Here is a 15,275-nt window from a genome sequence, read left to right as displayed (position 1 = left end):
GGTCCATTTGGTTTCATTTTACGCTCTCAAGAGTCAATTAAAGCTCTATAAGGGTCCATTTGGTTACCAACTCTCCATCATTTAGCTGGGGACCACTGGTTGAAAACCACTGTTTTACACCATATACAAACTGATCTACAAGCTTTTAGAGCTTGTACTTTTGTATTTGAATCTTGCAAAGTAGGTTTTCGTACATAATGAGGTTTCCAGTTGTCCACCCGACAGAGACGATATGTGCGTGAGTGTGTTTGTGCGCAAACACTCTAAGGAAAATAGGTTGGTTAACACGACGTAAATCAACACCATGACGTAAATCACCGTCAAGTTCAAGTGCACGTTCATGTGCCCGAGATGGAGATTGATAATATCCATCAAATTAGTGCTATGAAACTGATCGCATCGCTCTACAGTCTAGAGGCGCTTGCTGACGATGGGCACATTTTATTAATGGATTAAATAGGCCCGGGCCCTCAAGGTGTTAATCACTGACCCAGACTCCCCCAGACTGTCCTTTGTGCTAGGAGGAGCCATCAGGCTCCACAATCGAGCTTGACCCCAATATGAGAATTTCACACCGTACTGATACACGAACTGATGCGCGAAAAACAATCCTTGGGCTAATTACGGTCCATAGCCACTTCACTTGCCCACATGTGATAACCATCACATTGTGATGATGATGGAGTGTTTTTCGTGCAAAACGAATGCTTGCACATGGATTCAGCATCATGAAAACCCCCTAGTTTGCCACGTCACATGGCATGCTACTTAAACCAGAATTACATGTTCACTGTTGATAGACTAAACAGTCTAGCACAGCTGTTCTCAACCATGCACTGGGTACCCTTACGGGTTAATTTGGCTCAGTGCAACTCGTCAAGTGTTCAAAACCCCTCCACCTCCCTGGACTCCTCCCTGTGGGGCGGCGGTGGATCAGGGGTAGAGTGGCAGGATGGCAACCGCAAGGTTGCCAGTTCGAACCCGGGCTCCACCAGAGTTAGTGTCGAAGTGTCCTTGAGCAAGACACTGAACCCCTAATTGCTCCTGATGTGTTCGTTGGTTTCCTCCGCCATCTGTGTATGTGTGTATGTGTATGTGTGTGTGTGTGTGTGTGTGTGTGTGTGTGTGTGTGTGTGTGTGTGAATTCGGGTGAATGTAATGCACAATCTATATGTAAAGCGCCTTGGATAAAGGCGCTATATAAATGCACCATTTACCATTTACCTGTGTGGCATATAGGCCTACTGTGATTTATGCATTATACTACTATGTGGTATCATAACACATGCAATAGAAAGGTTTAATGGTTATGTTAATGTCATAAATGTATCTTGTGCTCTGTTGCTCCTGTGGGGTTTGTGATTTCAGATTGTGTGTCGCAGGTAATCTAGATAAAGGAGCAGAGCCAAACTACTGTAAATGCAATATCCTTGCAATAAATGGAAAATGATTTAATCCTGAGCTGAAGTGTCTAACTGAACTGTACTAATCTGTAGGACTGAAAAGGAAGAAGAGCAAACCACCGCCACCGCCCCACCCCTTCTCTCTGTTTTTACTCACCACCGCTCCACGTTATTTCAGCTCCGGTGGTCAGCTCACCACCGGAGTGGTGGACCGGTTGTCACCTCACCACCGAAAATCCGGACTATGAATAGGCCTTAAGATTTGTCACAGTGAAATTTGTTCTCCACATTTGACCCATCTCTTGGAGCGTTGAGCTGCAGCCAAGGAGCGATGAGCTGCAGCCATGCGCTCGGGAATCATTTGATTCGTTGATTTGAGAAGAGATCATTTTATGTTTGGGTGTTGCGCTCTGAAAATAGCAGATCTACAAGCTCCTACAGTAAAGATAACGTGTCGCGCTGCGACACGCTGTGAGCTTGTATAGATCTGATATTTTCAGCATGCAACCAAGTGTAAAATCGGGCGATGCCATCAAGGCATCGTAAAATGCAATTTCTTGTCGACAAAATCAACTGTCGACTAAAATCGTATGATATTTACTCGACTAAAACTAGACTAACTAACTAACTAACTAACTAACTCATATTTCAGGTAGTAAAATGAAATAAAATCACTACACTACACTACAGTTGGTCCATCTTTGCACCACCAGGCTCTGGGATAATGTTCCCTGGGTTGTCTGTCATACTCAGATAATCAACACATTACCGCATTGAGACCATTTGTGTCACTCGTGTGCAAATCTTTGAATATATATTCTTTCACAGCAAACGTTTTTGGGGACAGTCCCTGGAACAACATATTTCCAAATGAGGGTTCGGCAGACAATTACATGTATAATTTTGGTTGTCCTTGACATGAAATAGTTTGGGAACCACTGATATAGAAACATAGGTTTGTTTTCTTTCAGAAAACCATCATAATTTAGAACACATTTGTAGAATCTGGTCTCAGCTGTTAACGCATTGCATGGCACGGCACGCTGGTGTGCCGTGCGAGTCCTGGAGCGATTTTGAGACAGCCACACATTAGTAATGCAATATATACAACTATACCAAATGTATGAATTATTCACTATGGCAGTACTTTGCGCACTTGATCCCTTTGAACTTCAAAGCGATTGTGAGCCGAGTTGATTGATCGGGCGTCAAACTCATTCTGTGATCGTTAATTAAGCATACAGTAGCGTTAGTTAGTTTATGCAGGGCACAGATGGGGAGTCGCATGTACGCCTCAGCTGTAATCAGCCGTCAGTCATTCAGCCATGCTTTCCTACACAGCGTTCACAGCTCATGATCGAGCGGGGGCGGGCCTTGATGTGCGTGCTGTTGGCCTGTTGTGTGTCCCACCACTGTAGTGCGTGCATGTGCAGATCTTGTTACTGGGGCAGACTGGGGGGGGGGGGGGGGGGGGTTTCCAAATCACCCAAATCACTGAATGCTCCTTTCAGCAAGTTTGCATGACTCAAGTTAATTCACCATAGCTTCACCATTGTCAATGTGGCAGGAAAACCCAACAGAAACGTTGGGCGGTCCGTTGTGAAACTTGTGATGTGAAATTAATTAATCCAAATAATGACTGAAGTGACCTGAACGTTTGTCCGTTTGTTTCCCAGGTAACCAGGTGTGTAAAGGGGGCGTGCCCTACTCTCTGTGTCAGGAGTGTAATGTCCAGCTAACGTCGGCGTCTCAGGCACTGCTCCACTACAACGGACGATCACACCTCCGCAGACTCAGACAGAATACCAACGGTAACAATGTATTTAATGTACTAATATACACCTCCGCATACTCAGACAGAATACCACAGGTAACAATGTATTTAATGTACTAATATACACCTCCGTTGACTCAGACAGAATACCACAGGTACCAATGTATTTAATATACTAATATACACCTCCGCAGACTCAGACAGAATACCACAGGTATCAATGTATTTAATATACTAATATACACCTCCGCATACTCAGACAGAATACCACAGGTAACAATGTATTTAATGTACTAATATACACCTCCGCAGACTCAGACAGAATACCTCAGGTATCAATGTACCTATACTAATATACACCTCCGCAGACTCAGACAGAATACCACAGGTAACAATGTATTTAATGTACTAATATACACCTCCGCATACTCAGACAGAATACCACAGGTAACAATGTATTTAATGTACTAATATACACCTCCGTTGACTCAGACAGAATACCACAGGTACCAATGTATTTAATATACTAATATACACCTCCGCAGACTCAGACAGAATACCACAGGTATCAATGTATTTAATATACTAATATACACCTCCGCATACTCAGACAGAATACCACAGGTAACAATGTATTTAATGTACTAATATACACCTCCGCAGACTCAGACAGAATACCTCAGGTATCAATGTACCTATACTAATATACACCTCCGCAGACTCAGACAGAATATGATGTTAACCTACAAGGCAGGGCACGGCACCACTACCAACCCTACTCAGCCCTTCCAGCTAACACAGGAACGCTGTCCGAGCCTTCCCTAAAACACTCTGGACAGCCAGGGACAAATAAGCCATTGAGCCAGTGGGGCCGTGGCCCAGGGGCCCTTGGCTCTATGGGGCCCTTCGGGCCCCATAGAATTTAGGTTAAAAAGATGATAAAAACACGGAAATGTTGCTCGCTCGTGCGCTATGTAGGCCCTGCAAATATTACCGGCCCAGGGGCCCTCGTGGGGGTTAATCTGTCCACATCTAGTCTCTTCTCCCTCCTGGCTCCCAAACTGAGTGTGGAATAAACTCCCCACTGCAGTCAGAACTGCAGACTCACTCCTCACCCCCTATAGCAGTAGCACTCACCTCTTACGACTCCACCTCACCCCCTAGCACTCACCTCTGCCACCCCTATCCCCCTATGATTTAAAACAAATCGTAGCATATTGAGAACGGCTGCATTCATTAACATGGATCGCAAGAAAATCAGCGTCTGTGTGTGCTCATGGCTTGCTTTCCCGTGGGTTTCGTCGTGCTTCTGACTTCTTTATATTTCTCGACCGCAAACAGAATGTTATTTAGATAGCAGACAGATGCCAGGTTCATTGTTTATTCTGAGGGCACTGCATTGTTCTCTCGGCACTCTATTTATGTAACTAATTACCTCGTTGTTTGTTGACTAGAGTTCATGCTTCCTCTGCTTGTTGTTGTTGTGGTGTGTTGTTGTAGGAGGAGGAGGAGGAGGTCCTGGACCCTCACAGCCTCAGTCTCCCCTACAAGGAGCAACCTCCACCTCCTCAACTTTAACATCAGCAGCAGGCCCCAACTCTGGCCTCAACCCACTCCTCACTACGCCTGCTACAGGTAGGATATACTACTACTACAACCCCAGACAAATAGGTGCTATCTAGATAGCACCAGTAAACATTGGAAGTTGCCGACATCTGCCTTCAGACAGCGCCCACTTAGGAGACCATGCATTTTGTGTACCATTTCGCACCTTGGGGCTTGGGCTATCGTCTTAAATTAACTGAACTGGTCAGAATAACGTGTTCCTTCCACATGCTAAGTCCGGCTGGGGAAATCCCCCCCTGCAGGGTGAAAAGAAGCAGCTTGGACTCCTCATGCATAGGAGGAAGCATGAGGTCAGTCCGCTGCCCTCTCCAGGTTGGCAGAGGAAGTGTAGGAAGGAGGAGGAGGAGGAAGTATAAAAAAAGGATGTGTAAATTGAAAAACACCTCGACCCAGCGTCGGATTACTACAAACACAGCGTGGGGACACTCACTACTACTACTACAACCTGGTGTCAGTGTTGCTGCTGTTGCTACAACTAGACCAGCACCATGCAGAGAGCTGTGTATTTCAAAAATAAATCGAGTCCCCTAAACCCTCCCTCCTCTTCAAGGACTCAGTCAGATGTGCCTCAGTACAAGTGTTTGTTTATAACTCCTGGGACTTTTATACGGGACAAAGGACTCTGACATTCTGATATATTATAAAATGTGACACTTCCGGTGTCTCCAGCAGACAACGCTGATGAAGGCTTGAATGCCGAAATGCGTTCCTTGTGCTGCTGCTCTGCAGCGTACCATGCCAATCATTAAATTAATTAAAAGTCCCTTAAAACGAGTGTTCCGTGAGTGCTGGTTTTCTCTTTTAGAGAGTTTTTTCTGTAAAGTTACTTACCCGACCGCACACCCAGCTAAAATGCTCCGAGAGTTTGAGACTAGTAGTAGTTGTAGCAGGCTACTACCTCGATAAGAGATCGTGTAGAACCTACTACTGGCTGTAAAACGAAACTAGCAGCATGCAGAGAGCGTGTAGAATCTGAGACACGCTACACGGGCACACTTCAGAGTCATTACCTGTATCTGTGACAACGTGAGCGCAGGCGCCCGCTGAGGAGGAAGGAGGAGGATTCCATTTCATTCCGTTGGCACAGCTCGTAATGCAACAATCTTTGTTGTATAGAGCATCTTTGCTACTACCTCTACTACTGTACTATAGTACTACTACTACTACAACTACTAGTACTACTACTACTACAACTACTACTACAGTAGACGACTATACTATTACAACTTCATCCTTGAAATATGCATTTTTACTGTATTTATGCAGTGTTAAGTACTATCTATGTAGATAGTACATAACATGTCTGTCTGTCTGTCAGAGAGAGAGAGGTTAATGTTTAAACACTAATTGTTATTCCAGCCTGTACAGTGATAAGGACGTATGTAATTACAGCTGAGGTGTGTGTGTGTGTGTGTGTGTGTGTGTGTGTGTGTGTGTGTGTGTGTGTGTGTGTGTGTGTGTGTGTGTGTGTGTGTGTGTGTGTGGAGGGCATGTGAGCTGGGTGTGTGGGTGTGTGGGTGTGTGGGTGTGTGGGTGTGCACATGTATGCATGCGGTTGAACGTGTGTGTGTGCGCGCGTGTGTGCACGCTTGTGTACAGGCATGGGTGTGTGTGCCAGTGTACATACTGTATGCGTGCGGTTGAACATGTGTGTGCACACTCAAATCATGTGCTTGTGGTTTGAGTGTGTGTATCGCACTGTGTATATTGTGTCTCATTAAGTGGGTCAACTTTAATGAGCGTTGTGTGTGTGTGTGTGTGTGTGTGTGTGTGTGTGTGTGTGTGTGTGTGTGTGTGTGTGTGTGTGTGTGTGTGCTTGTGTGTGTGTGTGTGTAAAACCAAGGACGTATCAAATAATCTACCCTCTTCTGTGAAAACGAGTTAGTCTTTATACTGTGTGTGTGTGTGTGTGTGTGTGTGTGTGTGTGTACAGGCCATCAACTCACCTCACCCCCTTGCACTCGCCTCAGACTCTACCAACCTCACCCCCTAGCACTCACCTCTCCAGACTATACCAACCTCACCCCCTAGCACTCATCTCTCCAGACTATACCAACCTCACCCCCTAGCACTCACCTCTCCAGACTATACCAACCTCACCCCCTAGCACTCATCTCTCCAGACTATACCAACCTCACCCCCTAGCACTCACCTCTCCAGACTATACCAACCTCACCCCCTAGCACTCACCTCTCCAGACTATACCAACCTCACCCCCTAGCACTCACCTCTCCAGACTATACCAACCTCACCCCCTAGCACTCATCTCTCCAGACTATACCAACCTCACCCCCTAGCACTCACCTCTCCAGACTATACCAACCTCACCCCCTAGCACTCACCTCTCCAGACTATACCAACCTCACCCCCTAGCACTCACCTCTCCAGACTATACCAACCTCACCCCCTAGCACTCACCTCTCCAGACTATACCAACCTCACCCCCTAGCACTCACCTCTCCAGACTATACCAACCTCACCCCCTAGCACTCACCTCTCCAGACTATACCAACCTCACCCCCTAGCACTCACCTCTCCAGACTATACCAACCTCACCCCCTAGCACTCATCTCTCCAGACTATACCAACCTCACCCCCTAGCACTCACCTCTCCAGACTATACCAACCTCACCCCCTAGCACTCACCTCTCCAGACTATACCAACCTCACCCCCTAGCACTCACCTCTCCAGACTATACCAACCTCACCCCCTAGCACTCATCTCTCCAGACGAAACATTTCCTACAGATTGTCCAAAGGCTATAGATCACGACAACCTTTATTTAGTTTGTCATCTTCTTTAGAAAATACATTTCTATCAGGATGTAATGATCATTAAAGAACCACCATTCTTCTGTGCGTTAGAATCTGATCTCAGGTCAGAATGGGTTAAGCATTATGTTATACTTTAGCTATTGAAAAATAGCAGATCTCTGTGCCGCGCTACGAGCTTGTAGATCTGCTATGTTTGTTTTTTCTTATCGTGAAAATGTGGCACAAATCTTTGAATATAGATTATTTCGGAGCGAACGTTTTTAACTAAAATCTTTGTCCCTGGAACAACATATTTTCAGATGGGGATCGGTGGCCAATTACATAGGCCTAAAGACAGACATGTGCGTGCGTGCGTGTGTGCCTATTTAGACAGCTGCTAATTTCCATGTTTCCCTGCTATCCTAGTTTCTTGAGGCACTGCACTCTCTCTCTGCATTCTATGAGTGTCATGACCTTGTTTACTGGAAGTTGCTCTGGATAAAAGCGTCCGTCTGCTAAATGCCTACATTGTGTTTACTTAGTTTTTATTCCTTTTTTCAGGTTATAAAGACAAGCAGTTCAGTCAAAAGTTTCAAAACAGTTCCATTTTTTGGACCCCGCCCCCCTCCCCCGTCCAGAAACAGCAAACATAGATGTATATAGAGAGTATAGAATGCATATAGAAAATACGATAAATACACAGAAGACAAAAGTCTACATTGTAATTATGAATTGTATAATATTTGGCACGTGTAAGGCATAACAAACAATATATAGTATACAGGCAGCCCATGCTGCTCTCTCTCTCTCCCTCTTTCATGTCCGTCTTCACATCAGAGTACGACCAACAACTATATAAGAAATGGCAATGACTTCATTATTTGGTAAATGTTCCAAATCAGTTCAAATAAAATATATACCGCAAATAATAAGACGACAGACATGCAAACATTGCCCTCATGCTTCTCCTTTGGCACAAATCATGCCCTAATGGATGAAGCCTTGGCCAGCAGTGTCAGCAGTGATTGGCCAAGTCACTGCTCCTCTCCTCCAGGCTTCCAGCTATAGACAAGTCCACCCCAAGGCCACACCCGGCCAACAGGCTGTGGTTCTAAACCTGCCGGCCAGGTGCAGCAAACCAGTGCTGGCCACACCCCAGCGACCGACCCCCTGGGCACCCCTCCGACGCCCCCTGGGCACCCCTCCGCGGACCCGCCCACTGTCCTTTCTCTCCTGCCAGAAATAACAGGAAGCTCTCTCTGCCTTGTGTATTCTTGGGGTATAGCAGCAGGCACTGAGAGTTCTCTAGGACTATGGCTTGCCTCCAGCCTAGTGTCCTCCTACGTCTCACCAGACTGTTCGTCCGTGCGGTGTGCATGTGTCCGTCCATGTCCACACTTGGAGTCAAGGGAGCCTTCTCTGCGTCTGTGTCACTGTCATAGTTGTTGTCGTTGAATCTGTCCTATCGAGTCTCTCGTCACTCTCGGGAGACTCTGGGGTATTGCTCATTTGTACGGTCTGTAGCTTGCGTGGTGCCCTCTTGCGAGTGGTCCCTGCCAGACTTTCCTGGAGGTCACTGGTTGCCCATGGAGTTCAGTTTGTAAATACATGAAAGATGCGAATGTAATCCATTCCTAATGGATGAAGCCTTGGCCTGGAAGAGAGGTCATCAGGTGGTCTCCAACCTTAGTATCATTCTGATAATAAATTATGTTTGTGTGACTGCAAATGTGTATTGGGGATTTGACCAGTAGATGGCAGCATTCTACCAGAGTGACACACACACACACACACACACACACACACACACACACACACACACACACACTGGCTCCTTTCCATTTGTAACAAATTATATTAATACAATTATACTGATGGGTAGGCAGGCAGGCATACTGCAGGCAGACAGGCAGGCAGGCAGTGCAGGCAGACAGACAGACAGACCATCTTTTTCTTTTTATTCTGCAGACTAGAGTAGATATAACAGATGAAATAGAGAGAGAGAGAGAGAGAGAAAAGAGAGAAGAGAGAAGAGCGAGAGAGAGAGAGAGAGAGAGAGAGAGAGAGAGAGAGAGAGAGAGAGAGAGAGAGAGAGAGAGAGAGAGAGAGAGAGAACACGTTTTAAGATGTGGAATGGGTTCCTTAAACAAGGTAGGACAAGTGCTGTTTGTATTTTATTGATTGATTGAATACTTTAATGACACGATTGTTACAGTAACGGTAGTACACTCAAAGGTTATGGTAAAGGATAACACAAATAAAGCCCCCCCTGGCCTTTATATTTCATGTAGAAATCAGTGCTATTGAACACCCTTTATGTCTGTGTGTGTGTGTGGGTGTGTGTGTGTGTGTGTGTGTGTGTGTGTGTGTTTTTTTTTATAAATATAGAACCAATGAAAAGTATGAAAAGGTTGTTTTTTTTTACTAAACCTCAGAGAACTCCTAAACCTGACCTAACTAAATCTAAATCCTCAAATTGTCCGTCACACCACCTATAAACTCCAACTTTGCAGACCGTTGATTTTCATTGAGTACAATTACGAAGTTAGACGCAAAAACAATAATATATTTTTTAATAAAAAATCCTGTATAAGGTCACCGTACTGACTTTGATGAGGCAGTATTGTAAAAAAAAGTATTAAAGAGTATAAACATAATTGTTTTTTTGTTTCCTGAAAAGTTTATATCTTGTGTTGTATCTGCTTGCGGGCAGAAACCAGCTATTGTCACAACACAGCACAGCAATTGTAGTGACCAAAAGGACGCATGGACAAGATGAATGTGTATGCAATTGTGGGTCTTTTTTGGGACGACATTCCAGACATGCGTGACATGACTGTCTGTCCTGATTACACACACACTGCTTCTCATCACTGACTGCCGAGTCTAGTCAATGGAAATCACAAGGGGTGTGTGTGTGTGTGTGTGTGTGTGTGTGTGTGTGTGTGTGTGTGTGTGTGTGTGTGTGTGTGTGTGTGTGTGTGTGTGTGTGTGTGTGTGTGTGCGCGTGTGTGCGTGTGCGTGCGTGCATGCTTGTGCGTGCTTGTGCGTTTGTTTTGAGTGTCGCAAATTTGGAATATATTCTTTCAGAGCAAATGTTTTTAACTCAAATCTTTGCTTCTGAGAGGTCCCTAGAACAACATATTTTGGGGTCGGCGGCCAAATGCAGATAATTCTGGGGGTCCTTGACATGAAAAAGGTTGAGCACCACTGACATAGAAACATAGGTTTTTCAGTAAACTGTCATGATTTAGAAGACATTTGTAGAATCGAGCTCTAGTCTAAACGGGTTAACAGAATATACATCCATGCATCAGAAGGATGACTATATGACTAATGTAAGTCAGCAAACATAAATATACAGTACATAGTATTGCAAAGAGAAGTCAACATTATATGTGAACTATAATAATGTTCTCTAGGTACAAGTTGTGCTTAGAGAGATGTATGTGCTCTGTTGTTGGTGGGATTCAAATTGACCTGGCAGTTGAGTCATTGTTCAGCTTGAGGGGAAAGCTGTGTGTGTGTGTGTGTGTGTGTGTGTGTGTGTGTGTGTGTGTGTGTGTGTGTGTGTGTGTGTGTGTGTGTGTGTGTGTGTGTGTGTGTGTGTGTGTGTGTGTGTGTGTGTGTGTGTGTGTGTGTGTGTGTGTGTGTGTGTGTGTGTGTGTGTGTCTCGTGCGTGCGTGCGTGCAGTGGCTTTGCTGTTTAACCTTTTTTCTATATATTTTTAGTATCTAGCTCTTTTATACGTTGTTGTTTTCATTTTGTTTGTTTCATTGGTTGCTGGCTGCTGTTTTTAGTGTGTGTGTGTGCGTGTGTGTGTGTGTGTGTCTGTGTGTGCGTGCATGTGTGCATGCATACATTTTTAACGGGGATATTCTGCACAATGAGTATTTTTATTTTTGCCACTTTAAGTACATTTGTATGCCAATACTTTTGTACTTTTACACCAGTACATTTTGAATTCCGGACTTTTACTTGTAACAGAGTATTGCTATACCAGTAAGACGCCTGAGGGCGAAAAGCGACCTCGCCCTATGGCCATATATGGAGTCTTGAGTGTACAGGGTTTTATGATGTCAGATCAACAGGATTGTCACAACAGGTCAGCTCCATATATGGAGATCTAAGGGTGAGAGCGGGGGCAGTGTACAGGGTTTGATGAGGGCCTGTTGAGAACTCTAGTTTTCGCCGGCTGCACTAATAACTTTGGGGCAGGCCCGTCTAGAGTTTAAATGGACAGGTATCAGTCAAAGGGAGACATCGAAGAGGAACGTTGGATGGGGAAGGATCAACATGTCAGAACAGGTCCTGACATATATCCATATAATAATATTGATGACATCAGGGATCTCCATATATGGGCTTAATTGCGACAGCAGGTCGCATTTACTAAGATATGATCCCTGATTTACTATCATCCCTGATGATGTCATAGTGATGTCACGAGACCTGGGCACAATATATGGAGGCTTTCCCCAAATCCCCATGTACGGGGATTTTGAGTGTTCATCCCTGATGATGTCATAGTGATGTCATGTGACCTGGGCACAATGTGACCTGGTGATGTCATAGTGATGTCATGTGACCTGGGCACAATGTGACCTGGTGATGTCATGTGACCTGGGCACAATGTGACCCGGTGATGTCATAGTGATGTCATGTGACCTGGGCACAATATGGGTGCCTTCCCCATGTAAACGCAAGATTCCATAGTTAACTGCGACCTTCGGTCGCAATTACAGTATTGATACTTTTACTTTACTTAAGTACAAATTGTGAGCACTTTTTCCACCACTACTTACAGTGACGATATGATTGGTGAGAGGTTTGGAACCCACAAACCAATCCTGTCACTGTATGGTTTCTATGGCAACAGTAGGCCTAGTAGTTATTGTATGGTCAGCTCAGATTTAATATAATCACGCACGCACGCACGCACGCACGCACGCACGCACGCACGCACGCACGCACGCACGCCTATCCTTGCCCCCCACCCCACACACACACACACCCTCTCTCTCTCTCTCTCTCTTTGGGGATAGAGTTACGTCTCTGGAGGAAATGGCAGCAGGGGATTAAGACGTGACACACACACACACACACACACACACACACACACACACACACGCAAACATACACACACCTGACGCCAGCAATTCAGGGTTCAGTTGCGATGACACATGCTACTCTTTGGTAGTCATCTGATACACACACACACACACACACACACACACACACACACACACACACACACACACACTTCAGAAGCCGTGGTTTTTAAAAGATGAGAAGGCAGAGTACAGTAAGAGAGCGAGACACACACACATCACGCACACAACACACACACACACACACACACACACACACACACACACACACACACACACACACACGCACACGCACACGCACACACACACACACACACACATTGTAGAGCTGTGTACGACAGGGCAACAACAGAAGGAACAGAGATGGACACATCAACTGTATCACACTGAATGCTTATCTGGAAGCACTGCTCTGTCTGTCAGGTACACTGTTATAATACTACTACTGTACTGTTATGTGCACTAATTATACTGCTACAGTATACTGCATGCATACATTATACTACTTTATTACATGGCTTGGTTGAATGCTTGATTCTGAATGGTCAATCGCCGAATTCAGCGGTGTGTTATTTTTATTTCTTGAGAAAGACCGCTCCGCTCTATAACAGACCGCTGTCTAATCTAATGAAAGGCTCGGAGCACCTATAGGCTGCAGCCGCTGCACTGCTTGGACTTTATGCTGTATACCCAACATGACAGCTATGTAAACTAACTCATTTAACTAAACAACATGCTTTCAAGAATGATTTTATTTTTTTGAAGCGAGAAATACACCACGCTGCACCCGACAATTGATTCCAATTGCGCTCTGGGGGCCAACTTTGGAAAGCTTTCATTACCGTAAGCAAAGAAATATTTGTTTTGTTGTCACTTTTGGGTGAATTTATTAATTTGTGTATTAATTATCACTCTGATTGCCCGGGGTTATTTAATCCATTAAATCATAGATTTATAGTAGCGGAGTACTTTTACCGACGGACCAGATGTTATCCCGGATGTGGCTGTAGCAGCTAGATGTAGCCAAAACACTCTAGAGGATGTGGCTGTAGCAGCTAGATGTAGCCAAAACACTCTAGAGGATGTGGCTGTAGCACCTAGATGTAGCCAAAACACTCTAGAGGATGTGGCTGTAGCAGCTAGATGTAGCCAAAACACTCTAGAGGATGTGGCTGTAGCAGCTAGATGTAGCCAAAACACTCTAGCGACTAGCGACGGGACCGCGGTTCTTAGAATTGGATGATTTATTAACGTTTTAAGATTTTCGGTCTCGACGGCTAAACAGGGCGGGAACATTTTCGATGACGTCCCACAGGCGCTCCTAGGCTGTGGAGCGATGCGATCGGCTTTGATATCAATAAACTTCGTCTTTTTGATTAAACTTCGTCCTGTGCTCTGGGTGTTAAAGGACCACTTCACCACTTTTCAACCCATCTTCATATAATTGGTCCTCACTAATGTTCATGATAAAAATGCCACAATTGTTTTCTATTCAGTCTGTGACTCATAGGAGGGCAGTGGGCAGTTCAGATACCCATCCACCAGTGACATCATCGTTTCGCAGATTTTTTTTTAAACAAGATTTTATTTAGATTTTTATTATTGACGATGGCTTCCATTTTAGCATTGCAACTTTTCAGGAATAGAAAGCCTGCAGTTTCTATTAGCTTGGATTCCCCATCGATGATGTCACTGGTGGACGGGTTTCTGAACTGCCCACAGCCCTCCTATTGAGACACAATCAAAAAATTGTGGTATTTTATCATGAACATTAGTGAGGATCAATTATATGAAGATATGTTGAAAAGTGGTGAAGTGGTCCTTCAACACTTTGACTGCAGAACCCGAGTTACTTGAGTTAATTAATTGTTAACACAATAATTGACACTTTCCCTGCCGTTTGCGAGTTGCCCGAGTTATATTTTCATTGTTTAATCCACGCTTTAATCAGTTTTAACTAAGTCATACAGAATGGGATGTGAGACACGTTTTGATGACGTCATTGCAAAAAGGTCTGTCGCTCCGGCGTGCAAAGGGTTATGGGACATTGAGTCAATATTCATTACAATGGCGACAGCGCGCGCCCTCCTTGTCCACTCTGTTGCTGTGATCGCCACTTTGGAATATTTTTTAACACTGCGACAAGCAATTTTAGCATGACAAGCAAATCAGCGGTCGGCGCAGTGGCTGTTCAAAGTTACAATAACTTACAACATAGGCAGGGAAGCCTGAAACACGATCTCACAATCCCGGCGATAAAACTGTTAATTAGCCATCTAATAAGCAGTATAACGTATGGCTGATTAACCACCTTGCGTCGGTTCGATTCCCGCTCGGGGCACTGTGGGTGCTGGCGGCGTGTTTCCTCCTCCGCGTCATCAGTGCCCATACCCGAAGGCAGGGTTGGCGAAAGGGCCTTTCTGTGTGGAGTTTGCATGTTCTCCCCGTGTCCCCTAGGGTAGGTACCCTCACAAAAACATGCAGTAATCCTGGTCTCTAAACTGCCTCCCCATGGCCAGCCGGGGCGCCTGATGGAGGGGAAAGGAACTGGTTGGAATAACGTGTTCCTGCCACGCGCTACGTCCAACCAGGGAAACTCCCCCCTGT

The 15,275-nt window shown here is 45.1% G+C and overlaps 1 protein-coding gene across 2 annotated transcripts in view; it reads left to right on the top strand.

Moving 5' to 3' along the window:
* Window positions 1-15,275, top strand: part of znf385b (zinc finger protein 385B) — an 85,868-nt gene that overhangs the window by 39,221 nt on the left and 31,372 nt on the right. For both annotated transcript variants that reach the window (XM_080785776.1, XM_080785775.1), the window contains 2 exons: window positions 3,080-3,214; window positions 4,678-4,812. In XM_080785776.1, coding sequence (XP_080641902.1) covers window positions 3,080-3,214; window positions 4,678-4,812 — 270 coding nt within the window. The remainder of the gene's footprint in view (window positions 1-3,079; window positions 3,215-4,677; window positions 4,813-15,275) is intronic.

The sequence above is a fragment of the Protomyctophum bolini genome (genome assembly GCF_963924005.1).
Source record: "Protomyctophum bolini genome assembly, chromosome: 16".
NCBI lineage: Eukaryota > Metazoa > Chordata > Actinopteri > Myctophiformes > Myctophidae > Protomyctophum > Protomyctophum bolini.
This window is presented reverse-complemented; position numbering and strand designations above follow the sequence as displayed.